The sequence below is a fragment of the Polypterus senegalus genome, chromosome 2 (assembly GCF_016835505.1).
Source record: "Polypterus senegalus isolate Bchr_013 chromosome 2, ASM1683550v1, whole genome shotgun sequence".
Lineage (NCBI taxonomy): Eukaryota > Metazoa > Chordata > Cladistia > Polypteriformes > Polypteridae > Polypterus > Polypterus senegalus.
This window is the reverse complement of record NC_053155.1, coordinates 58,773,990-58,800,786: the sequence shown is the minus strand read 5'-3', so window position 1 is coordinate 58,800,786 and position 26,797 is coordinate 58,773,990. Positions and strand designations below refer to the sequence as shown.

The following is a 26,797-nucleotide window of genomic DNA, read 5'->3' as shown; positions in this document are numbered from 1 at the left end:
TTCGGTAGGGCAGTAAATATACTGTATATATGGTAAGTGAAAGCAGTGCGTGAGTGTTTAATAATTATAGACGGTGACGTTTATTTTAGTGTGTTTAATTACTTCTCTGCCCCTATCTATTGAAAAATAAGAAAAGCACAACAATTAAATATGAAATCGGCTCTCTTACGTGGTTTGTAAAAGTCGCTTTGATAATTGCAGTTATATGGAAAAGCATTTTTTTCATGCTCGGGCAATCCGACTGGACTTTTCGTTTCTGTGTTGAACTCAATCCTTTCCGCGGGACATTTTCTTCAGAAATTCTATGTAAAACCCTTTTATACGCTCTGTAATCTGATGTGTTAAAATGTATGAATATGTTAAACATGCCATATTATTTACACAAAGGGTGTAAGCGCTGCTTGAAGGCCACGCCCAGTATTTTTAGGCTTTAGTCTTTTATTCCTTTTTCAGTTGCATTATTATTACCTCGGATAAAGACATTCACATTCGATGTGTTTGCTACCAGTTACTGTTGATATGTTCTAATGTTTTGTAATGTGAAAAAGATTAAGAGAAAATTGGCAAAGGTAAGAGCAGTGCAACTTACCCGAAATACCTACGACGACACTCAGCGCTAGAAGAATCGGAGCTGCATTCCGTGTCCGTGTCATCCTCGTCGTCTTGCGTTTAGGCGACACTGTATACAATAAATGAATCCGCGAATATTTCGATTTTTAAAAGTATCGTTTCTCGTTCGGTACTCGACCCGGCAGTGAATCCATGCTGTTGTAAAAGCGAAAACGAAAGTCAAATGAGTAACGCCTAAAAATGACATTCAGCATGCGCTTCACATTCTCCGCCAAGCCTTGCATATAACGTTACAAAATATTGACCTGTTCATTTTTTTTGTCTGTAACCTTTTTTTTATAAAGATGAAAAGTCGATTTTAAAACTCAGAAACACAATGCATTACATACATACAAAATACACATCACGTGAGTCGACATCAAGGTTTTAAATATAGCATGTAAAACTTATTCACAGCTTTTGTACTTTCTGTGAACATGGCTATTTATTTTTAAATACTTATTAGCATTTTAAAATAACAAGATCACGTAATTGGATCACGTATCCAAATGGCAAGTCTACGTTGTCGAAACTAAAACAGACATTTTTGTTGTTTACCGGTAAATACTTAATATGACTTTCATATCTCACATTTCCCTTACACTCAATCTAAGATCCTTAACCGCAGATGTGAAATAAAAAAACTGACTCAACGAATTCATGTCTCAAATATCAGGCGCACACTTTAAAATAAAAGTCACGAATTATAAGACTACCGCAATGCATTCGAAGCTGTATACAGTAAAGTGACCAGGATGACAGATCATTTTAATGTCTTTTGAAAACAGTAAGTTAGACGTGATTTTTTTCTTCTTCTTTAATTTGTGTAACCTTTATTTAACTTTTCAGAGCCTGAACTCTGCATCATAAATAGATTGTTATGACCGAGGTTTGCAATGGAATGAAATTGTCCAGAAATTACACAACACAACATTACCTTTCTGGTAGCCTTGGCACCTGATCTTGAATTCTCAACCTCAATTAAATTTGTGATTTATTTTTTCAAAACCTGTCAAGTGTAACAAGATTTCCAGAAATGACAGTTTCTTAAAAGTCATAATGTTTGTTAATACAGTTTGTTGGTTTCATCCATCCATTTTCCAACCCGCTGAATCCGAACACAGGGTCACGGGGGTCTGCTGGAGCCAATCCCAGCCAACACAGGGCACAAGGCAGGAACCAATCCCGGGCAGGGTGCCAACCCACTGCAGGACACACACAAACACACCAAGCACACACTAGGGCCAATTTAGAATCGTCAATCCACCTAACCTGCATGTTTTTGGACTGTGGAGCTCGTCAAATATGACACTTGTGTGCATGGTGACTGAAGTTTTAAAGTAGAACTAAACGATCAATGAAATGGGTGTCATTCATATTGCTTTGCAACAGTAACTTAAATGCATGATCTTGAATCTGCAGTATATAACCTTAATTTGTGACTGGCATTTCTCACTTTTCATTACATGTCAAAGTTGACATAGTAGGGCTTCCCAATGAAGATACAGGAACTGGGGCTTTTTAATAGAGACACATGTTTAGAAATGACAAATAATTTCAATTAATCCTAAAAAAGAAATATGTGACTTTGTGTGCCAATTTGTGACTTTTTTACTTTTTACCACAGATCTGAAACTAAATAGTATTGTTCAGGAAAGACCTAAAATTCTGATTCCTTTTTAGACAAAAACTTAAAGACCTGGTCTTCAATGCATATCCCTTTGTTTAATTGGCGAGTTTTTTATTTCACCTTTCACGGCCTGTCACTTCTGTGCATCCAAATGAAGATTTGCAGACTGATGTATAGTACTGGATTGAAAATGTCTGAGAGTTTCTTATGTATATAAGTTCTAAAAACTGAAGTAAAAGATTCACAAAGTCAATGTTGCTTGTGAATTCTAAATCACACAGTCTATATATTGTTTCAAAAGGAATTGGAATGACTTGTGAACACTTCCATTCCATTGTCACACTACCCTTCAGATACCTTCATAGGTATGCATGTAAGCACAATATTTGACAGGTTTTGAAAAGTGAAATAAAAGATTAATAAATTAATTATGTTGTGAATACAAGATACGGCAACTAATTTCGTATTTGAAAAGCAACCCTATGCTTTTCATTTAAAATCAAACATCCATATTACAGAGTTTAAAAGGAACTGGAAATATATAAGTTTACACTTTCATTCCATTTGGAACTTCAGTCCACTTTACAGAGGTGCACTAAGTGTATAAATATTTGCCAGGTTGTGAAAAATGAAACGAGATTCACAAATTAAAAGATTATATACGATTTTTACTGTTTATGATGATTACAGGCTGATTGATCATGTCTGAACAGTATAAATCCACTGCAAACAAACAGTCCTTATACTCTCATTGAGATGTATAGTTTTATTATCATTATGAAAGTTAAGTAAAGGATTCCTAAATCTCATAAGGACAGGGAAAGCAAGAACTAACCTCCAAGCCACTGTTTCATAAAGAATTAGGTTAATGTATCAATACTGAGTACATATTACATTACTAAGCCATACATTTGAGATAAGAGGATGTAGCGGGCAGTCTGCAGAAATCAAGTGACTGATTATTCCTTTTAAAATAAATATAATGATAATGTGATATTTAGTTTAAACAATAAAGTATTTGTGGATTGCTCTGTTTTATTTTTGACACCACAGCCCTGCCATTTCAATACATAATGTATTACTGATAAAATGTTTTTAAACAATTAGCAATGTTCACAAAACTTTCAAAGGCTGTGAATAAGTTGCCACATTTTATTAATTTGTGATGAACCTAACTGAACTACATGAGTTACCTGGCCACTAGACCCTCATCAGCAAACAGCACTCCCAAGCATGGCTCCAGGAGTGGGTTCTAGTATGTCTGTTCAGGGTGATGTTCCCTTTGATTCAGTTGGAATAGTCATGAGAGTAGGGACAGTGGAAGCGGTTGTTGCTTTCCATTCTTTTCCAGATGTTTTCCAGAATCTTTTTCTTTCCTTAGCTATCTCAATTGCTGTCCGTTCTCCTACTCTTAGCCATTATTTGATGTAATCAATCCATCTCCTTGCTGGTCTTCCTACTATTTGTTTTCCAGTTTCTTTTTCTCTCTGTCATCGTTCTCATTAGCCTCTCTTCTCCTATTCTGCATATGTGCCCAAAGAGACCCGTTCCTTAATAACTGTGCAAATAGTTTTTTTTAGCATTTAAGATCTTATTGAATTCTTTCATTTGTCACCTTTTGTCAGAAGATTCCTGTAACATCTTACTTCAAACACATTCAGTTTTGAAATGTCCTTCTTTCTCAATGTAAATGTTTCACAGACATAAAGTGCTATAGAGAACACATACAGTGAGACATTGCCACTTTTCCAGTTTCATTTCAAATTTCATTCAAAGAGTAAAAGACTAAAATAATTGACTAATACATTATTAGTAATTAATATATTTTTAAGATGAATCCCAGCAGTAACATCTGTTTATTGCTTTGGTGGCCAATGCTTTTCTTCTGGTGTCATGCACTCATTTAAATAGTGCTTAGACAAACTAAAAAAGCAAGTTCCTAGTTCCTTTTTTTTAAAAGGACAACATTACTATTTTAAGCCTTTAAAAGTGTTTCTTGCTTTTAAAAAATGAAGGAAGCAACCAGATTTTATAACACACTTGTTATAAACAAATGTTGTCTTCATAATTTCAGGTAATAGTTTTTTCTCCTTTTTCATTACAATAACATTTTAATAAATAAACACAGCTTGTTTGTGAAACTAAGTTGACAGCAGTTAGTCACTTCCTTTATGTGGAAATTGTGTCATTTTGAAAGCCGCATGTTTTCAATGGAAATTAGTCCTAGTTTCTTCTTTAACTGTAATTTTAATTTTAAAATATAATCTTGTATTTGAAGTAATAAGTGAACTCTTGTTTTTTCTGTTTTTCTCAGTGAATATACTGTAATTACTATTTTAATGAATTTAAAAACCATTATTATTTCTTAAATAAAGTTCTCAAAGGCATAATGTCTTTCGATGTAGTTATTGCGATAAATTACTTTCTTTACATTACAAGCACAGAGACCTGTTGGATTATAACATATGTAATGAAATATGTATAATAATCTTTGGTCAAAATAGTTTCAGTATTCCCTTCTATGGCACCTTGACCAGACCCAGTATCAGGGATAAATCACTTGTAACAGAGTCAAACGCAGACCTGGAGGGCTGCAGTGGCTGCCAGTTTTCATTCCAGTCACTTTCTCGATTAGTAACCTATTGCTGCTGTTAATAGAAGCTACTGTACTTATTTTACCTTCATTTTCCTGGACGTCTTTATTTTTTCAACATCCTGAATTGGTTCTTTTCTCTTCGCCAAGAGCCAGAATATAATGAGATGAGAAGTAATCAAGCCAAAAGATGACCAGGTAACACTAGGGTCTCAAAATCAGGCCAGCATTTTGTCTCCAATGAATCTCTTAATTGGAAACTAATTCTTGCTGTTAATTATGTTATTTATTTATATGGCTTCTTAGATTAGATGGATTGTGCTGTGCCACTAAGTTTTAAAACTGTTTATTTCCATTTTTCTGAGAACATCATCAGTCTTGTGGAATAGAACAGATCAGTATTCCTCATGCCTTCACTTTTTCAAATGTTTTTTTGAAAAACAGAAAAGGTCGTTTCTTCTATTAGTGAGGTTCAAAACATGCGTGTTCCTTATTCCTCGTCGTTACATTCTATGCATTGTATTTCTGGCTGAATGCTCATTGGTTGTTAACACAAAAAGCTCCAACCAAAGAAAAAATCAAACCTGTTTCGTATTATCCTAGCCAGTCACAGACTATTTGGTCTCAGTTATTGAGTATGCTGTATGTCACATTAGATGATCAGCTTCACAGGAGCACATTAACAAATGCCTCTGACTGGCTAAGATTATGAGTAATTATTTATATGAAAGCAACGACTAAAAATTATAGGAAAAGTTGCCAAATGTGACATAGCCTTAACTCAAACAGGCACAAAGCCTGTTCTATTAGTAACAATAATTACTTCCTAATTAAGAAAGTGGCTGAAATGAAATCCTGCAGCCACTGCAGTCCTTCTATATTTGAATTTGACACCCATAATCTATAATATTAGAGGTGCATCTCAACTTCTAAGTAAATGTGTGCAACAGTATGTCTGGGGGAAACATTGCTTTGCAGCAGTAGTAATCACATCACCACATCACCACAGTGTATATGTCAGTAAGACATATCAACACATTTATACTGTCTAGATCTTCAAAAAATTAATAATGAGTGAGTGACATATAATGTATTCTTGCTAAAAACATAATAATAATATAACCACTAGATAATATAAATAACAATAAATAAGTCCTTATTATTATGATAAACCATGGATAAGTTAAGTATCAAATTTTACAGTGTCATAGCTTGGCAAACTGAAACATAACAAAACACTTCCACAACTCCAACCTAACTTAACCATACCATAATATTTTAGAAGAAAAAGCTAAACATCCAGAGAAAAACTCACACAAAAAACTGAGAGAATCTGCAGCTCCATCCACACATTGACCAAGCCCAGGTTTGAACCCAGTGTCATGTGGCTGCGAGTTATCAGCAGGAGTGTTACAATGGCTGTCTTTTATTTCAAGTGAATTGTTTGAATCATATCAGTCCTAATTTCATTGAAGAAAATTATTCAGTTCTTAAGAACATGAATTACACATTAAAAGACACATTAAAAGACTCATATGTTCATCAGACCCAGAGCATTAAATTCTTGAATAAATTTGCAAGTTGTCCTGTTCATAATTTACAACAAATTAACATTGAATGTACTGTATGTGCATTGCAATGCAGCAATGCCAGCAGCTGTGACCCTATAATACAAACATTGGCATAGGAGGCCTGACCTACATTTACAGTAGTTTCACATGATTTTTTATTTAATTTTATTCTTATATACTGTGCTTCCATTTAGAAGTCTTGTGGGCTATATGCTAATTAAAATTGTAGTACTATATAAAATATAAAAAAAGAAAAATATATACAATGTTGAAACAGCACCAGAAAAACAAAATGCAACATACAGTATTTTCACGACTTGCATTTACAGTGCCACTTCAAAATAGGTCTCCATATTTAACACTTTTAACAACAATGAATTGATATGCTATGTCATGCATACTTGTTGGATGATCTCCTCATGGGCTCAATTGAGGTATGTGATAACCTGCCAAGGTGAGAGGGGGCGCTGTCATTAATATTCTCTTCTACTTTTCTCCCTGCAGCACCAAGAAACCACCCAGTGAGGGCACTTAGCCCTCCCTTAGCCGTCCCTTCTGGTTGGTACACTATAAGGAGTTCAGCTTCCCAGAAGGAGACATCATTTCCCACTAAGAGTATCCCACTGAATGGAACTCCAAGGAACAACGTCTACTTTTGACAGCCTATGGTGCTTCTTGTTTAGCTATTGTGCCAGAGTGGCTGTTTCCTTTTCCGCCTAAAGGTATGACTTGTTGCTTAAACAATAGTATTAAAATGATCTAGTTGGTGTCCCACCTTTTCATATTTGCCCAACCAGTCATACCCAGCCACAGCTAACATTTACCTGAGAATTAAATTATTTTTTCTTTAGGGTAGTTGGAGCCTATACCAGCAAGGATCAGGTCGCCAATCCATTGCAAGGTGAACACACACACACACTCTCACTCACTAGGGGCAATGCATCATTGACAATCAAGCTACCCTGAATGTCTTTGGACTTTTGGAATAAGTCAGAGAACCTGGAGGAAATATAACCTGCACAAGGGAAAGAACATGCAAAGTCCAAAATTTAAACACATTTAGATATATTAATATTACAATTAAAGTCAAAATGTTAAGTTCAAACCTCTCACAGTTTATTGATACATTTAGCATGCTGGTTTCATTTTATGTGCATTTCAATTTTGACAAAACTCTAAATATTCAGAATGCAAGTAGCACAAAGACACTCAGATCTGATTTTTGAAGATGTTTTTTCTCTGGACATTGTTGCACTTTACCATCATTAACCACAAAACAATATATGAAAAGCAGTTAATTTAGGACACACAGAACACTGAATGATGATTTATAATTCACTGAATGATTTATTTTCATTTCTGTGGAGGAGCTTGTGGTCTATTCAGGACATTTCAAGATATATATATATAAGCTGTAGAAAGACTGTATCTAAAGGTTTAAAAAGGGCAAAAAAAAATCCCTTTCTTGCTTCCATTTTTTTTGTGTAAATTTTTACATACCTTTAGTCAAGAACTTGTAAAATGAAATAAAAAAAAGAACCATTTTATTGACCACTGAAAAAATGAGCAGTTTTTCTTGTTCCACAGACTATCCAGAGCAGCAGAGGAAAAACATACTGTAGGTGATATAGACATCAACGCTTCATGTCTCATTTTATAAACTAACGAAAACATGTTTATTTTTTATTGGTATTTTTTGCCTTGTGTGCAAGTAGAGCTACAATATCTTGCCTAGTAATGTATAATTTTAAGATTATTATAATTCTTAATATAATTATTATAAGATTAACCACACACTAAACCTTGAAAGTGATGTCCACAAATGGTTCAGCACCTTATAAATTCTGGTATTCAGTTCCAAAATGTGATAAACAGTCTACACTCTTAAAAGTAAAGGTGACAGAGTGGTTCTTCAGAGTAATGCCATCGGGGAACCCATTTTTGTTCCCAAAAGAATCATCCACATGTAGGTTCCAAGAAGAAACTTTTATTTATTTAGAATTAGTTTCAGGGTCTATAAATAACCATAAACAGATGATAAAAATGATAGTGAGTTTCTGATTTTAAAAGGACTATCACTGCATACAATTCTTCTTCATCTGTTGGATCCTGTGTGATGGGTGCCGCGCATGGGTTGGCATCCTGGCCAAAAGTTCCTTACCTGGACAGAAGGGGCCAGTCCTTTGAAGGCACAAAAAGGATGGTGAAGATTGCCCTGCCTCTGCCAGGAGACAGGCAGAAGATGCCACTATGTCAATAGTTACACTGGCATCTAGGCAGGGTTGAACCTAGAAGTAATGCCTGGTTAGGAGGCAAATGTGCTGGAAGGCAAGGGGTTGACCACCTTTCAGAGACATTACTAGGTGGCAGTCTTGTTGTATTCTGCAGGGGCCACCAATAGGTGCTGCAGGTATCTATCATCCCTATTTTGTGTGACTTTCATTTGACCAAAAGAACTTTCAAAGGGCTGTGCCCTAGCACTGAAACTACTCCCAGGCCTAAGATAAAAGAAGCCACTCGACCTCATCCAGGTAAGTTGGAGTTGGATGGAAGAAGAAAACAAAGCTTGCTTGTTTTTGGAACTCTCAAAGCCTTTTGTAAGGTATTTGTGTGAATAAACCTTTTGTTTTGGACTCAAAGACGTATGTCTCTGTGGTTGTGCCTGGGGTCTGAGGTGCTGCAATGCCCCCTACTAGTCACACCTGCTAGGTAGCTTACTATACATTGACGATTTCTGTTGTATTCACTCGTTAAAAACCCTTTCAAAGCCCAAAAGAGCCAACTTCATATGCAAAGAACGCTTTCCAGAATTAAATGGTTCTTTGTCAAGCAAATGCTCAATAAGAAACCACAGAACCCAGGAAAATGCCATTGCAGAAGCAATGCTTTGAAAAGTGTACATTGGACCCTTCAGGATATCTTGCTTCAGACACCTAATTTTAACATATGACTGCAGTTTAGAGTTTCACGATCAAACTTTCTAAATGTTGTTCTCTGTAATTTTCTATACTGCCCGCTTTTACACATTATGTTTATTTTAAGGAACAGTGTTGGACTTTTTTTTTTAATGCTAAACTTTACTCTTACATACAAGGGGTTTAGTAAGCATGCTTACAGTGAAATAAACCCATTGAAATAATCTAGATGTATTCCTTTATGTAACAAAGTACAAGAAAATGCTTAACTACAGTACCAGGACACAAAGGGCAGTCTGAGCGGTCTTAACTTTAAACACATAGCTGATACCAGGATAACCTTTTGTACTTTTATGGGTGTGTGTGTGGGTGGGCAGCAGTAGTAGCTGTCCTGTCACATGTACAATCAGTGAGTGTGTGAAGTGAATTTTACCTTAAGCCTTATTTTGCCATAATAGCCCCGATTAAAATATAAATAAGTTTGATTTTTCTACTGAGTTTTGTTTTTGCCTGTACAACTTACATACTGTATCTGACATGAAGTGATTATGTAGTTTTAAATATAAAAGTATGTTTTAATTTTAAATATAAAAATATGTTTTATGCCCTACAGTAAAACAAAAAGGCACTAAACCTGGCACTGAAAAGAGAATGATGCAATTATGACTGCATGGTTCAAATTATAAGCTCATCTGATAACAAAGCTCAACTGAGATTCTGTTACAATAAAAGGATCTTGACATAGAAGCATGCAGCTAAGCCAGAAAATGTCACTCTATGCCTGAGCCAATCTAAATGCAAAAACCCTTTACATATATAGTACAATATATTTAATCTATAGTATTTAATCTTTAATCTTTATTTACTTTATTTCAGAGATTTTGAATTTGGTGGAGTGATTGTCTATCTTTCAAGTTAAACGTTTTTATCTTTGATATCCTTCAGTACAACTAAAGGCAGTAAAGTTGGCACTGTAAAAAAGCTAACATGATTATCTTGATAAAGGTGCTGTCACCCAGCGACTCTTGGGTTCAGTGACTTTGCGATTAAGTGTGTGAATTCATGTATATTCCCCAGATGCCCTGGAATCCACATACACCTCTATGACCTTTTCGTTAGGTTGATTGATGACTGTAGTTTGGCTCTGTATGTGTGAGCGTGAGTTTGCCCTGCTATGGCCTTGTCTTTTATTCCAGTGCTTGTTTCCACCATGTGTTTGATTAATGCTGCCAGGTAGGCTTTGGATTTCTATTATTATTTTGTATTATTTGTCTGGCACCTTTATAAAAGGTGACTTACAACATTTGACATCATGGTTACACATTGTCGGTAGCAAGATATGAAACCCACAATCTCAATGTTTAAAGTCCAAAGTCTAAACTTATATGCCACACTGCCTTTCTACAGCTCTGTACAGTAAAAAGCTAGAGTAGGCTGCAAGTATGTGAATGAATAAATGAATGAATGAATGACACTTTCATCATCCAAAACTATAAAGATGGGGCAGGACTGACCTCTTTGGTTCAGAGCAATGCTGGTGGTGTCATCAGTAAATGTAATGCAACTCCTTAACTGAGGCTGAAATTTGGTGATTTTTTATTAGCAGCCTTTATCCAGCAGCATGCTTATTTCTTTATATCTTTGGTTCACTTCACACTGGCTGACAAATTTTGTTAATGTTATAAGCACTGGTAGCACCCATGTCCTGTTTAATTTGTATGACTGAGTCACATTTTAAATGTGGTAAACAATACCTTTTTATTTAGGTAGCTGGTGACCTATTTATTGCTGAGTATTTTCCCTATCTGTGATGTGGTCTTTTTGATGTTAGTTAAATAAATGTTTACTTATATAATTTGAGTGTCTGAAGTTCCTCTTTTCTACTAGAAGATATATGTGGCACTTTGTCTTCTGTTCTGCCTTTCACAGATAATATTGCCAACAAGAAACTAAAATTAAACAAGAGCACAATACAAAAACTCCAGATAACAAAACAACTTAGAAAATAATTGAGTTCTGTAATGTTAGCATCCATCATTACTGTGAAATAAATTATTATTACAGAGATCTACCCTGGTGTGGTTCTGAGGTGACCAATAAGTCCCGTTGAATTATTTTTAACTGACAACATAAAAAAATCCCCCAAAGTACTGAATGATGCAATAACGCTTTCTGTATTTCCCCTTCAGACACAATGGCCAAACAATAAGTTTGTCAAATCTACAAAAAGCAAAACAGTTGCCTGTAATTACGAAATTCATAAAGCTTGTTGTCCAGCTGCAGTACCTAAGCTTCACTTTAAAAAATGGTTTTAATGGAAAATATTACCTTGACGTACGTTAGTGACAGTTCTGTGCAATATTTTCTATTCTTAACAATATCAGCTTAGCCAGATTAAATAATATGATTGTAATATAATAACGTTGAAGCAGAAATTGAACTTCCACTGTGAAATTTGAAGCTCATGTTTTGTTTTGAGACATTTGGCCACAGTGTTACAGCTTAGTGACTGTAAGTGTGTGTGTTCTATATATAATGGACTAAGGATACCAGTTAATATACTGTAATAATTAGAATGCTCATGTAGGGCATCAGAGTAATGTGGGGGCTAGCATGGCTGTTTTTCAAGTCTACAGCCCATTCATTGTCTGTATGGTGTGTCACAGATGTCTGGGTTTCTTACCTGGCCGGGATGCCTGGAGGGACTGGAAAGAGTCATTAAGAGCTTCCGGGTCGTGATGGGGCAACTGCCCCGGAGCAGGAGAGGACCACAAGAGAGGAGGAGAGACTTTCCAACTCATTGGGAGCCGTGGCCACCGCCAGGGGGCGCCTTAAACCTCCTAGAACCCAGGAGACCTTTACTTCCACCACACTTAGCAAAATGGCGGAGGAACCTGCCAGGGACGCCCGGAGTGCTTCCTATGCAAAGGGCAGCACTTCCGCCATACCAGGAAGTGCTGCCAGAAGCTCGTCACCAGCTACCTGGAGCACATCCGGGTGGGAATAAAAGGCGCTGCCTCCTAACAGTTGGGGAGCTTGAGTCGGGAGTGGGAGCTGGACGAAGCTCCCAGGAAAAGAATAGAGGCGGCTAAAGACTGTGAAGAGGTTTATTGGGGAGATTTAATTGCTGTGTGCATTGTGTGGTGTTTGGAACTGTAAACCTGTGTTTATTTGGGAGGAATAAACGTGTGACTTTTATAAAGATGTGGGTTCCGACTGGTCATGTCCATGTGTACATGTGTGTTTTCTGTGCTATAATGGCTTCCTAGCATATCCTAAAAGTATTTACATTTTGAGGGTTGTTAAGCTAAATTTCCTAAAGGTTGTATGTGTACAGTATGTGTGAGTCTAACCTACTATGATTTGGTGTCCGAACCAGTGTTGACTCCTGCCATTCTTTAAGTGCTATTCAGATACTCTTGGCTTGTAATGAAAGATTCAAACAATTCTCAATATAAAGGAAGCACGTTTTTCTTGATAAGCTTAGTCCAGTTTTTGAGTTTTAGGGTTAGATGGATTACCAGACTCACTTATTTACCCACCCACAATTAAAGTTTTAAACTAACATGTATGTTTTAGGGGTGTGGGAGCAACATCCACTCATCCATTGATAAAATGTGCAAACTCCACACACAGAATGATCAGCAAACATACAAACAATGTCTAATTTATATATGGTCTTTCTATAGTGAGCACCACCTTAAACAATCTCTAAATACAGAAGATTAGTAGCACATGTAGGCTAAATGATTTGCTTTGGGTTAGAAAGTGGACCAGAGGTGGAAAACAAATGGTCAAGCTTGTCAATGAAAATCTAGATCCTCCTTCTCCATGATACAGATTGGTAATCAAAACTCTTATGGAGTAAGTCAAACATCTTACTAAAAGGTGATGTTTGGCCCCTTAAAGTCAATAAAACTAAGGAGCTGATTCTGAACTATTGGAGACATGAAAGAGACTGTGATGATATTGACATTAATATAGTTGTAGATAATTTGAGTACCTTTAAGGTCTTATTGATGCATATAAATGAGGAATTCTCCAGGTCTCTCAACAACTGAAGGCTTCATGCACCTCCATTTTTGAGAAGACTGAAGAAAGTCATTCTGTCAGCCCAGATTCTTATAATGTCTGCTCAGGAATAGTGGGGCAAATGCTAGCTCTATCACATTCTAGCATGTGCAAACTAAAATGGCCTGCAGTGGGTGGTTAAAATGGCCATATTTATCACTGGTGCCCTGTTCCAAACCATATTTACTTGTTCAATCCAATACATATTTGATTTTTTTGCCTGGTGTTTATATAGATATTTTAAATTAGAAACAGTACATATGTATTTTTTTATTGTATGCCTTTTATAGCCTTTGTTCTTTTAATATTTCATCTCAGCTGTATTATTATGCAATGTACTGTATTGTTGCTGGATGTTTCTGCATCAGCAACAAGAAATACTTTTCATTGTACTATAAGGTTCACTGGTACTAAATTGAACTGTAATGAATTTAAGCAAAAGGGAAATGTTGCTGTCTGTTAAAGAAAAAGAGAAAAAGAGAACTTGTGTTTGAAAGAAATAACTAAGAAAGAGCATACTCAAGTTCAATGTTAAATTCTGACTTATTGCATACTTTATTACTTACATGCCTCCCACAAACTGGTGACCATAGTGCAAAACTAACAATAGACAATTTAAACAACACTCTACATTAAATGCAACTTCAGACAATTTATGCATATAAGAAATACTCACGCAGTTGTCAGTATGAGTTGCCTGCAAACTTATGACCTGTGGGCAATTACTGTCCCTGAATGTAGAAAGTGTTAATGGTCCTACTATATTTACCAGAATGGAGGAGAGAGAACAATGACTGGCCAGGTCTTTGTATTTCCAAACTGGCATGTGTAATATATACCAAAGACAGAAGGGAGCTGCTTTGCCTGTTCAGTTCACCCTCCTCTATTAGCTACTTGCAGTCCTAAACTGAGCACTTGCCATAGCTGGATGATTTGCAGGCAGCGAGAACAGACTCCTCTGCACACAAAGCATCTGAGGATGTATAGGTGTCAGTGAGCCCTCTTGATGATAATGAAGATGTGTTGTGCCAACTTTATGTCATCAGTAATGGTGGCTTCAATAAATTTTCTGTTGCACACCCTCTCCACAGCATCTACTTAGTAGTCGATTGCTGTGTTGTCTGCTTTCTCCTCCCTAAAGTTTATGACCAGCTCTTTGGTTGTAAAGATATTATGAGAGAGATTGCTATCCTGGCACAAATCTATTAGTAGGCAAGTGTCTTCTTGGCAAGCCTTTTCATCACAGCTGGTGATCAGGCCTACAACGGTGGTGTTATCAACAAATGTAATGATATGGCTGGGGCTGTGTCTGGACACAAAGCCATAGGTGAGTAAGGAGTACAGAAGGGGGCTCGGTACACTGCCCTGTAGGTTCAATGTGAATAGGATTCAGATGTAGAGGAAATGATGTTGACAGTTTGCACATGATGCAGTCTGCTAGTTAGGAAATTAAAAATTCAGTTGTTGAAGGTGGCACCAGGTCCATTCTGCACTGGCAATTGGAAGGTTGCCAGTTCGAACCCCGTAAATGCCAATAGCGACTCTGCTCTGTTGGGCCCTTGAGCAAGGCCCTTAACCTGCAATTGTTGAGTGCTTTGAGTAGTGAGAAAAGCGCTATATAAATGCAAAGAATTATTATTATTATTAAATCTAGGCGCTTTTGTGGTGCAACATTCTTAAATGCTGAGCTGTAATCTATAAACAGGACTTCAGCACATCACTTTTTATTATCTATACAGTATATGCCAATACTGCAGAAAACTGGTGCAAGTGAGAAGTAATAATAATTAAGAAAATGAAAAAACTTTTGAATCAGCCATGAACTGCTGTTTATTTATGATAAGGATGAACTGCATTTATCTATCAAGAATACTGCTGTCAACACTTAAATGGACAGTCACTCAGCCTTTAATCCGTGAAGAGCCGATGCTGCTACTGTGAATCTGTTGGGGTTATTTCCAATAAATTACTGTTAAAATATTCTCCAAAGGTCATATTTGAAAATGTCAATATTAAAGAAGCAGACCCCAGACCTGTGGGTTTGCTTCCTTTCTCTTTGAATTTCCTGACACAAAGTGCCATTATCCTGGATGCTTTGATTTTTCTAAGACTATATAATATATTTTAGTTTAGTTTCTAGAATTGTTTACATTTTGTTATTTTTTAATATCTAAAATAGACTGCCATTTTGTTTTCTTAAGGGCATTCTGTTTACCATTTCTAATGGCTATGGAAGTCACGCCATATCACGTCACTGTGGCAACGATATAAAAATCAATGGCCCAGTTGTCCAAGATTGTATATAAAAACAAAACATTTTTGTTTTGCTTAGATGTGACTAAAATATTTTCTGGGCAAAAGATACTGGATGTTTTTTGATTTTTGGTTCTTCGCTTAGCTCCGTTATTCAGTATATTCTGTCTCATGGTACAAATCCTTAGAAGGTATTCTGACTACAATTGTATTCACTTCATTTTCTTTTGCTTTATTTCTGTTTAGTTTTTTCCATGTTCTATCCAAGGCTAACCACCAAGTCAAATTGATGTTAACTATTTTGAAGTTTCTGATGGCCCGGTTTGTTCCAGTTTGTAAGTTTTGATCTCTGACCGTAAGTGTTATATTTTACATTCTCATGGTGTATAATAAGATAGATTTAAATGTGCAACTGGAAAAAAAAGTAATTTTGTCTTCCAAAACGCATACCAATGTATTTCTATTATTCCTTATTCAACGGTTTTGTAACTTCATTCAGTGTTACTCTATAAAAATGTATAGTCTTCTATTAATAAGTTGCCAATTAATGCAAGGTTTTGCTGAATATTCTTCTGTTATTATTATAATTAATACTGGAATAGTAAATCCATTTTCTGCTATGGGTGGAAAAAGGCCTTTAATGTTGACGGTCAGAATATTCAGATTTTAGGCTTTGGATTATAGGTGATATACTTTAGCTACCTACCTCTAAAGGTTTTATTTTAAAGCACATGCTAAGAAAATTATGTTTAGCTTATGAGGTTGCAAATACTTCTGTAACACACATTACATTGAATACTTAGCCATTGTGGTTTTATTTTAAAGTCATTGATAAATAAATAAATAAATAAAAAATACTGCTTAACCTCTGAGGTTGCATACAGTATTAAAAAGATACTACTTTCCATAGTAAGATTTTCTAGGGATATGCGTATAACTTTAAGCATTGTAAATAAATGTAAGTCAGGCTAGCTAAGATATTATAGTAATTTATACCAAATTCAACCCATTAGGACAAAATTAGTCCTTTAGACTAAAAGTAATACAGTAATTCCTCCTCGATTGCGGGGGTTGCGTTACAGAACCCCCCGTGAAAGGTGAAAATCCGCGAAATAAAAACCATACGCTTATATTGTTATTTTTATATTGTCACGCTTGGGTCACAGATTTGCATAGAAACACAGGAGGTTGTAGAGACAGGGACTTTAAAACACTGCAAACAAACATTTGTCTCTTTTTCAAAAGTTTAAACTGTGCTCCATGACAAGACAGAGATGACAGTTCCGTCTCACAATTAAAAGAATGCAAACATATGTTCCTCTTCAAAGGAGTGCGCGTCAGAAGCAGAGAATGTCGGAGAGAGAGATACAGAGACAGAGACAGAGAGAGAAAAGCAAACAATCAAAAATCAATAGGTGCTTTTAAGTATGCAAAGCACCACCCCGGCAAAACAGCCACGTGGAAGGGAGCAACGTGAAGGCAGTCTTTCAGTATTTTTTAGAGCAGTCTTTCAGTATTTTTTAGAGGATCGTCCGTATCCTCTAGGCCAGTGTGCAAAAAGCCCCTCTGCTCACACCCCCTCCGTCAGGTGCAGAGAATGTCAAAAAGAGTGAGAGAGACAGAGAAAAGCAAACAATCAAAATTCAATACGTGCTGTTAGAGCTTTTAAGTGTACGAAGCAGCGCGTGTGAAGCATATTGTATATCATTGAGGAGCTTTATTTAATACGTTATACTTACTCTTATTGGGTAGCTTCTCAGCGTCCCTTGTATGAAATCAACTGGGCAAACCAACTGAGGAAGCATGTACCATAAATTAAAAGACCCATTGTCCGCAGAAATCCGCGAACCAGAGAAAAATCCGTGATATATATTTAGATATGCTTACATATAAAATCCGTGATGGAGTGAAGCCGCGAAAGTTGAAGCGCGATACAGTGAGGGATCACTGTAATTAGGATTTAAATTATTGGTCCACACTTGCCAGGTGATCCACCAGCAGAACAGAGAATGTAAACTCACAATCAGGTAAAACATCTACAGCATGATGTACAAGGGTTATGACATATTTTGTAAATTAATTGTGAAGATACACAAACTAGACGCGGCTCAAGTATTAGGACTATTACATTTAATGTGTTCTAGAACCAGTCTCTTAAAGGATTCCATCACGCTGCTAGTGACTGCCATCTTTAAGGCAACCAAAATTTGTTTTTCCTTGGCAGGGTTGTTTTTTGAAGTAGTGGAGAACTATAGATGATCAAAGTGAGGTATTAAAATAACATCTCACAAAGTGTTTGCTCCTGCCTCCCAGCTAGCAATATTACAGCAGAATACGAAGCAGTTTTTTACCCGTTAAACTTTTAACTCCTATATAGTCTCTATCTTTATGTGTAAGCAGGACTCCATTACATAAGCAACCATACTAGCAATCAGTTTGCACTACCAGTCCATTTATGCTGATTGCCCGCAGCTCATTTACTTTGATTCTTACTTATTGTGTTTTATGCAACATTGTATGATGTTTGTTTATTTGCAGTTTGATAAAGTTACATTTTTATTATTTACTTCCGAGTTTATCATCCTTGCTTTGTGTAGTAACTTGTGGATGATTTGTCATTGCACAGTATACTGTACTGTTGTCACATATTTTTGTACCATTGGGACAAAAAACACTTTTCATTGTACTGTAAGGCACAGTGGAGATAAATTGAATTCATTTGACAGGGTCAGAACATAATGTGATACCCTGCTGCCCTTGTTACAAAGTCTAGAACAAATTTACAGGTAACTGCGCAGACTAACTACTGTATCCCAGCTGAACTTATCAATAAGATGCAGCAAGTTTACAATTCTGCTGCACGCTTACTGAATCAAACTAAGTCTTACAGTCACATTGCCTCTATTCTGTATTTACTTCACCGGCTCCCAGTAACTACCTTATTAACTTTAAGATTGTCGTCCTCACTTACAAAGCATTCTATAATCTTGCTCCCACTTATTTAAAATATTTTCTCAAAGATTACATACTCTTTTTCCTTCTTTATCTTCTTCAGGCCTTATTGTTATCCCATCAGCTCACCATTCATCTGTGTAAAGTTGGGCTTTTAGTTAAGCTGTTTTTTACCTCTGGACTTCCCTCCCTTGTAATGTTCATTCACTTGGTTCTGGTTCCCAATTTAAAAAAAAAAACTTAAAATTAATTATTTCAAACTTTCCATCTCAATACTATAAATGATATAAATGATAATTATAATAATTATCTCCTCAAATTCATCTGAAAGCAGACGTGAAAGCCTCTCTACATCTCATGACGCCAAGGACTTTTAGAGGTTAAGATAACGGATGAAGTTGCGATTGTTGGTCTGTACGAGTACCTTAAGTAGACCAGAGGGAGGCTACTGCAACTTCTGTTCTAAGGCCACAAAGCACTTCACCAGTGCAAGTCCACCATTAAGAGAGGCGATGAGATAAAAAAGGTATGGTTTTCCTGACACCACTAGTGCTAGCAGCAAGAATATTAAGCAGTTACTCAAGGCCAAGATCATGGGGGAGAGGATGCAGTACTAGAAAATGGACAGGCCATACGTCGATAAGAACCTAAACCACTCATGGCTTAGAAGTGCAGGTCTCGTGGAGGATACCAAAAGCCTCATGACATCCGCTCAATAGTGGATAGAAGCATATAAGGCACACTAATAGCAAATGCTGTCTGGGTGATGTAGCTGAGGAGACCATCAACCACATAGTGTCCAGATGCCATGTAGTGGCCCCGAAGGAATATCTTGAACATCACAGTAAGGTCAGTATGTACTGCACTGAGCACTATGCCAAGAGCTGTGTTTTCCAACAACAGACAAGTGATACAAGCATATGCCAGATCTGGTCATTGACACTGGAGATAGTGTCATCCTGTGGGACAAGACCATTCCCATAGACCATACCATCACTGCCAATAGGCTGGAGAAAAGTAAGCCCTGCTTCTTCATCAATGTGATAATCCCAGATGACAAAAACATTCTGAGCATGGAGGCAGAGAAGATCATTCCCACATTCTTCTGTGAGTCTGTGAGAACAACAAGCTTAATTCAAAGCCTGAGAGGTCTGGTTGTCCTCTGGTAAATGCACATTAGTGTACTTTTAGTACACTGAGAAGAGGATGGTGATAATAATAATAATAATAATAATAATAATAATAATAATAATAATAATAATAATAATAATAATAATAATAATAATAATAATATTTACTGTTGTTATTTGATAAAGAGAAGTACTTTATTGTATAACAAAAAAGCTAAATTTGTTTTATGAAAAGAGAATGTATTTTTTCAATATATTTTCTTCTGTCTATCTTTTGGTGATTTGAAATATACAATTAAGCATGTATATTTATGGAACTGGAAAAGAAAGCAGATGCTATGAAATATTTATGCAACTAACATTCCATTATGCTTAAGTTCAGATATAAAATACTGTATGATGTTATTCTGGATGGTCATTAATTTGGCTAAAATGGCTTTAAGAAGAGGTCTGAGAGACAGATAGTACTTTCTCCAGCAGCAAGACAAAAGCAGTAAAACATAAAATAAATGTACAAAGTAATATATACATGTAAAGCCCAAAACTATATCATTGCCCTTTGCTCTTATCTGGCAGCAGACTGGTTTTAGAATCCATACATTTACCTCCAAAGTCTTGTCCCACTGTGCCCAAATGTCAAAGTGTCTTGCTGCCCTTTTGCATTGTTCATTATTTCCAACATCAGCTGCACAAAACATAAGGGTACAAAATTTTTATTTATACTTTTATTTTTCCCACACCTCTTGAATCAACTTTAAGATAATCTCATAAAAGTCACTTACTTGAGTGTTTTTATGTGAACCATGCCTTTGTTTTCTGTGCTTTAATCCACCTTATTTTTAAGTGTTTTAATGGTTATGATGACTTTGAGATGTGTATATTTATATACAAAATGTTTCATAAATGTATTATTATTTTCTATCTCAATGGAATAGTAGCCCCTCCTGGGTTGGTTTATGCCTTAAAATATGTTCATAAAATCACACAATATCTGGCTTTTCAATTGTCTAAAGCTTGTTAAAGTAAACTGTAGGGATCTTTTCATTTATTATTACATAGCCTTAAATGTGAACTAATAGTAGTGGAGCTCTGGTCATGTCTTTTTTCAACAGAGTTTGAATTTCTTGAGAGTAGCCCACCTTCATTTCCATTAAAGCACAAGGCTGCTGACAAAGAATGAAAGACTCCTGTAACTCAGCTGAGTAGTTGGTAAGTTTGGGAAGGCTGATCCCCTGTAAATGTCCTTTATGAAGAAAGGTATTGTTAATAATAATAATAATAATAATAAGTTACATTTATTGAGCGCCTTTCACAAACCCAAGGTTGCTTTATATACATAGTAAAAAAAAAATTACACAGATGACAAAAGTTTGTAGAAGAGGAAAGTTTTCAGTTGAGATTTAAAACTGCAGAAGGAGGAGCAATCTCGGAGAGACTGAGGAAGAGAGTTGCAGAGTTGAGGGGCTATGGTACTGAAAGACCTGTCTCCCAAGGTGAAGAGTTTGGTGTGTGGGACAGTAAGGAGATTACTGCTCAAGGACCTGAGAGAGCGACAAGGAATGTAAGGAGTTAGTAGCTAAGTGAGGTAGAGGGGGCAAGGTTATGTAAGGCTTTGAAGGTGATAATCAGAATCTTGAATTTAATCCTTGATGGAACCGGTAACCAGCGAAGCTGGGAGAGAACAGGGGAGATGTGAGCAAAACGCTTTGCGTAGGTGAGGACTCTGGCTGCAGAGTTCTGCAGCTTTTGTATAGAATTTCCGGGGAGGCCAATGAAAAGGGAATTACAGTAGTCAATACGAGACATTATAAAAACAATGAACCAGAGTTTGAGCCTCATTAAAGGACAGAAATGGACAGAGGCGGGCAATGTTACTGAGATGATAGAATGAAATTTTGAAAAGAGATCTAATGTGTAGCTCAAAGTTAAGTGATGAATCAAACAAAACACCAAGATTTCTGACAACAGGAGCAGGTATGACAAGTGTACCATCAACAGAAACAGTGAAATTGGATGTCTCAGAAAGTTGGGATTTTGGACCTACCAGTAACACTTCAGTTTTATTGGCATTAAGTATGAGAAAGTTATTTTCCATCCATAGCTTAAGATCAGTGATACAGTCAGTGAGTGTGCTGGGAGGTGAAGCTTTAGGGGAGTCCCTTAAGATATAACTGTATATCGTCTGCATAACAGTAGAAGTTAAGGCCATGTCTGCGAATAATCTGACCCAAAGGAAGGATATAAAGTAGAAAGAGTAATGGCCCAAGGACTGAAGCCTGAGGGACATCACGTAACACAGGTGAGGTGAAGGATTTATGTCGGCCGAGTGTGACAAACTGTTGCCTATTAGAAAGATATGATGTGAGCCATTGAAGGGCTAAGCCAGAGATACCTACAGCAGAGAGATGTGACAGGAGGATTTCATGATTAACAGTGTCAAATGCTGTACTTAAGTCAACAAGGAGGAGAATATTAAGAGAACCACAATCTGCAGACCGGAGAAGATCATTAACTACATGGAGAAGAGCTGTCTAAGTGCTGTGCTGTGTATGAAAGCCAGACTGAAAAGGCTCATAGAGTGTATTGTCTAGAAGAAAAGTATGGAGGTGTGTAGCAACCATGCATTCCACCACTTTACCCAAAAAAGGGAGATTAGAGATAGGCCTGTAACTGTAGAAAAAGGAAGAATCCAGGTCAGGTTTTTTAAAGATTGGGGTAACAGCAGCAGTTTTGAGGGCAGTAGGGACAGAACCTGAAATGAAACATGCCTTTACCAATGAAGCAACAGGAATACTAATTATGGATGAGCATGTCTTAAGCAGAGAAGTGGGGTGAGGATCAAGCAGACAGGAGGAGGATTAGACTTATTAATAAGTTCAGAGATGGCAAGAGAGTCAACAGACAAGAAATAAGTGAGTCTTGATGATGGAGATGGCAGAACAGAATGAGTGAGTGACTGAGGTGTGGAGGGGAAATTGTGATAGATTTGATCCATTTTTGTATTAAAGAAATGTAAGAAAGCCTGGCACTGTTCAGCTGTATTGGGGCATTCTAGAGGAGGGGGTTGGAGACTAGGCCTAGTCTTAGCACCTTTTATGAGAGAGGAATAATAGTTGGAGCAAGCAGTGTTAAGGACATCCCTATATTTAAGTATGTGCTCAGTGTAAAGCTGTGAATGAACTATGTTGTTGGAGCACAATGAGTAGAACGATTTTTATTGCCTCCACCACCAATGGGCTAAGATTTTTAATGGAATACAGTAATCCCTCCTCGATCGCGGGGGTTGCATTCCAGATCCCCCCGCGATAGGTGAAAATCCGTGAAGTAGAAACCATATGTTTGTATGGTTATTTTTATATATTTTAAGCCCTTAGAAACTCTCCCACACTGTTTATAAATTTTCTCCACACAGTTATACAGTAAACCCTCGTTTATCGCGGTTAATCCGCTGTAGACAGATAAATGAATTTGCACGAAGTAGGATTCTTTATTTATAAATCTAATATTTTCGCAGTTAGAGCATAGAAAACCTGTTTACGACCTTCTAAATAAGTTTTTTTTACATTATTAGAGCCTCTAGACATGAAATAACACCCTTTAGTCAGTTCTTTCTCACAATTAAAAGAATGCAAATATATCTTCCTCTTCAAAGGAGTGCCATCAGGATCAGAGAATGTCAGAGAAAGAGAGAAAAGTAAACAATCAAAAATCAATAGGGCTGTTGGGCTTTTAAGTTTTCGAAGCACCACGATAAAGCAGCCGCAATAAAGGGATCAATGTGAAGGTAGTCTTTCAGCATTTTTTAGAGGAGCGTCCGTATCTTCTAAGCAAACAGCCTCTGTGCAAACAGCTCCTCTGCTCACACCCCCTCTGTCAGCAGCAAAGAATGTCAGAGAGAGTGAGAAAGACAGAGAAAAGCAAACAATCAAAAATCAATATGGGCTGTTAGAGCTTTGAAGTGTGCAATGCACTGCGCGAGAAGCATATCGTATATCATTGAGGAGTTTTATTTAATACGTAATACATGCTCTGATTGGGTAGCTTCTCAGCCATCCGCCAATAGCGTCCCTTGTATGAAATCAACTGGGCAAACAAACTGAGGAAGCATGTACCATAAATTAAGAGACCCATTGTCCTCAGAAATCCACGAACCAGCGAAAAATCCATGATATATATTTACATATGCTTAGATTTAAAATCCGCAATGGAGTGAAGCCGCGAAAGTCAAAGTGCAATATAGCGAGGGATCACTGTACTATGAGACCTACCTTCTTTTTTTTGTCAGACTTTCCAGGCCTTTGGAGTGAAATCAGAATCCACAGTGTAATGGGGTTATGGACAGAAAGAGGGCACTATGGCCTTGGATTTTGCAAAGCAACCCTGAAGCACTGAGCAGGAAACAGTAATAGATACTCTCTGGTGATTGGAAGTCCACCAAACACAGGAGACTATAAAGAAAGCCATAAGAAAAGGAGAAAGAGGGAGAAGTAAGAAATAATGCTTTGGTAGTGCTATTTATAGTTGGATAGGGACCGCCCAAATCTGCATAATTATGAAAGAAACACTGCCAAGATAATGTAGGGTGGTGCTGAAAAGGGAAGCAAAGTAAAGACAGAAAAGATTAAGGATATGAAGTAAGGAAAGAGTGAGCAGTTTGGCTTTAGAGAATAACTTTGTAGTCTGCACAGTTTACCTTCGGAGCTTGTATAGAATCTGTGAAAATATAGCCCATGGTTTGTAAATGTTATTGTGATTAATATTTATGAACATACACAGAAAGATTAAGACCATAATGCAAACCATATGTCTGTGAATGAGAAAAGCCTTAGTGAATTCTGCCAGAATACTGAAAAGCAGATGAGATTGCTGATGTAGTGATGCTTGCCAAAAATCTTTTAGATTATGGAAAATCATAATAAACAAGAGATTAAATTATTTTATGGAAAAAAACAGCCAGTAGTAGTAATATAATTAAAAATAATTGTGAGTTATGTGCATTTCTGTTTCTTAAGACAACAAACCCCAAAATATATTTTATGTAACTAAAGGAAATGTAATGAGGATGGCACGATATAAAGTGTGTAATGACAGTTTTCACCCTCAGTAAACTCAAGGAACACCCTCTCTGTCAGCAAGTGACACGATGGAAAAGTGATGTGGTTCATCTGAGAAATCTGCAGAAGTATTTCAGAAATTGCAGAAGGATTTACATGAAATACACAACTAATGTGATCATAGCATAATTTACTCAAGCCTAGAACAGCAAGAAAATGGGGACATCCAGATAAACTGTGTAGAAACTTGCCAGGCTAACGGAAACAAAGACTTGTTAGTAGCCTGGAAACATCTATGATGGTACACCTCTAAGGGTACATACTGAGGCAGGACATCCTATACATTTTTGATGAACTCTCCCTTTCAGATAAAGCTAGTACATTGAGGCAGATAGGGCTGTGAACATGTTGTTAAATAACAATATACCTCAAGAAAGTCCAAGAAGTCCAGTATAACTAAGCAACCCTTCTTCACTTTCAAGACATACAGCATTTAGGTACTCAATTGCTACCTAGATCAGGAGTCTTCAACTCCAGTACTCAAGGGCCGCAGTGGCTGCAAGTTTTCATTCTAACTGTTTTCTTAATTTTGCTGCTAATTAACTTCTTTTGAATGAATTTTAATTGACTTGCTCATGAAGACTCAAATCCCTTAATTGTTTCTTTTTCCTTAATGAGCTGCCAAACAATAATGTGATACAAAATGAGCCAACAGATGACAAGCAAACTGTATCCATCATACCATATCTGAAAATAAAGAAAGATGAAGGTTTCAGGGATCTCCTCAGGTCCCCAAAACATTTTAACATCATTCTTAGAAGGAAAAATCAGCAATTTCGGAAATGTTTGCTGTTGCACAATGAGGGCACCAACAAGCCACAGGTTTATTTAACAACAAGAATCCAAGCCTAATAAAGCAACTGGTTGGAGTGAAATTGGTTGGAGTTTGAGACCCTGACTTAGTTGGTCTTCTGTTGGCTCCCTTACTTCATATTTCACTTCTGTTTGGGTGCCATTTAAGGAAAGAAGTGAAGCAATTGAGAGGAATGATGAAGAAATTCAGGGGAACAAATCTTAAAAAAACAAGTCAATTAAAATTAATTCAAAAGAGGTTAATTAGCAGCAAAAACAGGTCACTAATTAAGAAAAGGGTTAGAATGAAAACCTGCAGCCACTGTGGCCCTCAAGGACTAGAGTTGAGGACCCCTGATCTAGATGAAGAACTAAATTAAAAAAACAGCTATCTTCCACCCTGCTTATCTCTTGATGAATCTAGTTCTTCAATGCCATCTCTTATGGTTTATTTACATAAATGTAAATTTAAACCCCATCAGTCTTTCCTCAATAGTAACTTTTACATGTCAGTTTGATGCATCTTCTCTTGTTCATCACTAGAGCTCATGTTAGTAGAAGTGCAAGCAGCTTACTGGGAATCATGGGTAGCTTCCCTGATGTTTGCATATGATTAGTGTGGGTTTCCCTATATTGGGTGCCTGAAAAATATTGTGTGCTAGGGAAGGAAACAAGCCTATCACAGGATGCGTTTCCAAAATCAAACTTCATAAGAGAGGAAATGGACTATCCATGAAAACATGCACGCAAACATATAATGGTTTCACTGCATGTATTAATCAAACCATAGAGCAATCTTTGTAAAATAGCCTCATTAGCCACTGTGATGCTGTTCCATCCTGAGATGCAGCAGATTTTATCTTTTCATTTCTTTTATCCTTTACTTTCCTATCCTTTTCATATTCTGTTCTCTCTTCCATATTCTAAACCTATCACAGCTTTTTCCAAACTTTTTCGAACAAGTCCCACTTTGACCCCATGAAACAATTTTTTAAATCTTTAATTAATATATATTTTCTCATAATTATAAATAGCCATTTTATTTTGTTAAATAATGGAACAATACTAATATGTTGTCAATGTTAATAAGATCTGTATTATCATTATTTGCAAATCTTTTTGAAACTTGACACCCTGTTTTTGCAACAGTAATCAGTGGCTGCATTA

The 26,797-nt window shown here is 36.6% G+C and overlaps 1 protein-coding gene and 1 long non-coding RNA gene across 53 annotated transcripts in view; one reads left to right on the top strand and one right to left on the bottom strand.

Moving 5' to 3' along the window:
- The window catches only part of LOC120522953 (sporozoite surface protein 2-like), a 117,180-nt gene extending 116,380 nt beyond the window's left edge, over positions 1-800 (bottom strand). For 28 of the 50 annotated variants that reach the window (XM_039743770.1, XM_039743787.1, XM_039743798.1 and 25 more), the window contains exon 1: positions 590-797. In XM_039743770.1, the coding sequence (XP_039599704.1) occupies positions 590-653 (64 nt within the window). In that variant the 5' untranslated portion in view covers positions 654-797. Of the gene's footprint in view, positions 1-589 lie in introns of all 50 variants that reach the window. The other 22 variants (XM_039743786.1, XM_039743785.1, XM_039743795.1 and 19 more) reach the window with 4 other exon arrangements.
- LOC120522958 lies at positions 483-15,965 on the top strand. Of its 3 annotated transcripts, none has more exons than XR_005632540.1 (3): positions 483-569; positions 6,908-7,125; positions 15,889-15,965. It is a non-coding gene; the product is annotated as an uncharacterized LOC120522958 (long non-coding RNA). The 3 variants fall into 3 exon arrangements; XR_005632541.1 differs by lacking the exon at positions 483-569 and adding an exon at positions 1,134-1,396; XR_005632542.1 differs by lacking the exon at positions 483-569 and adding an exon at positions 4,243-4,313.
- Positions 15,966-26,797: the final 10,832 nt, after the last annotated feature.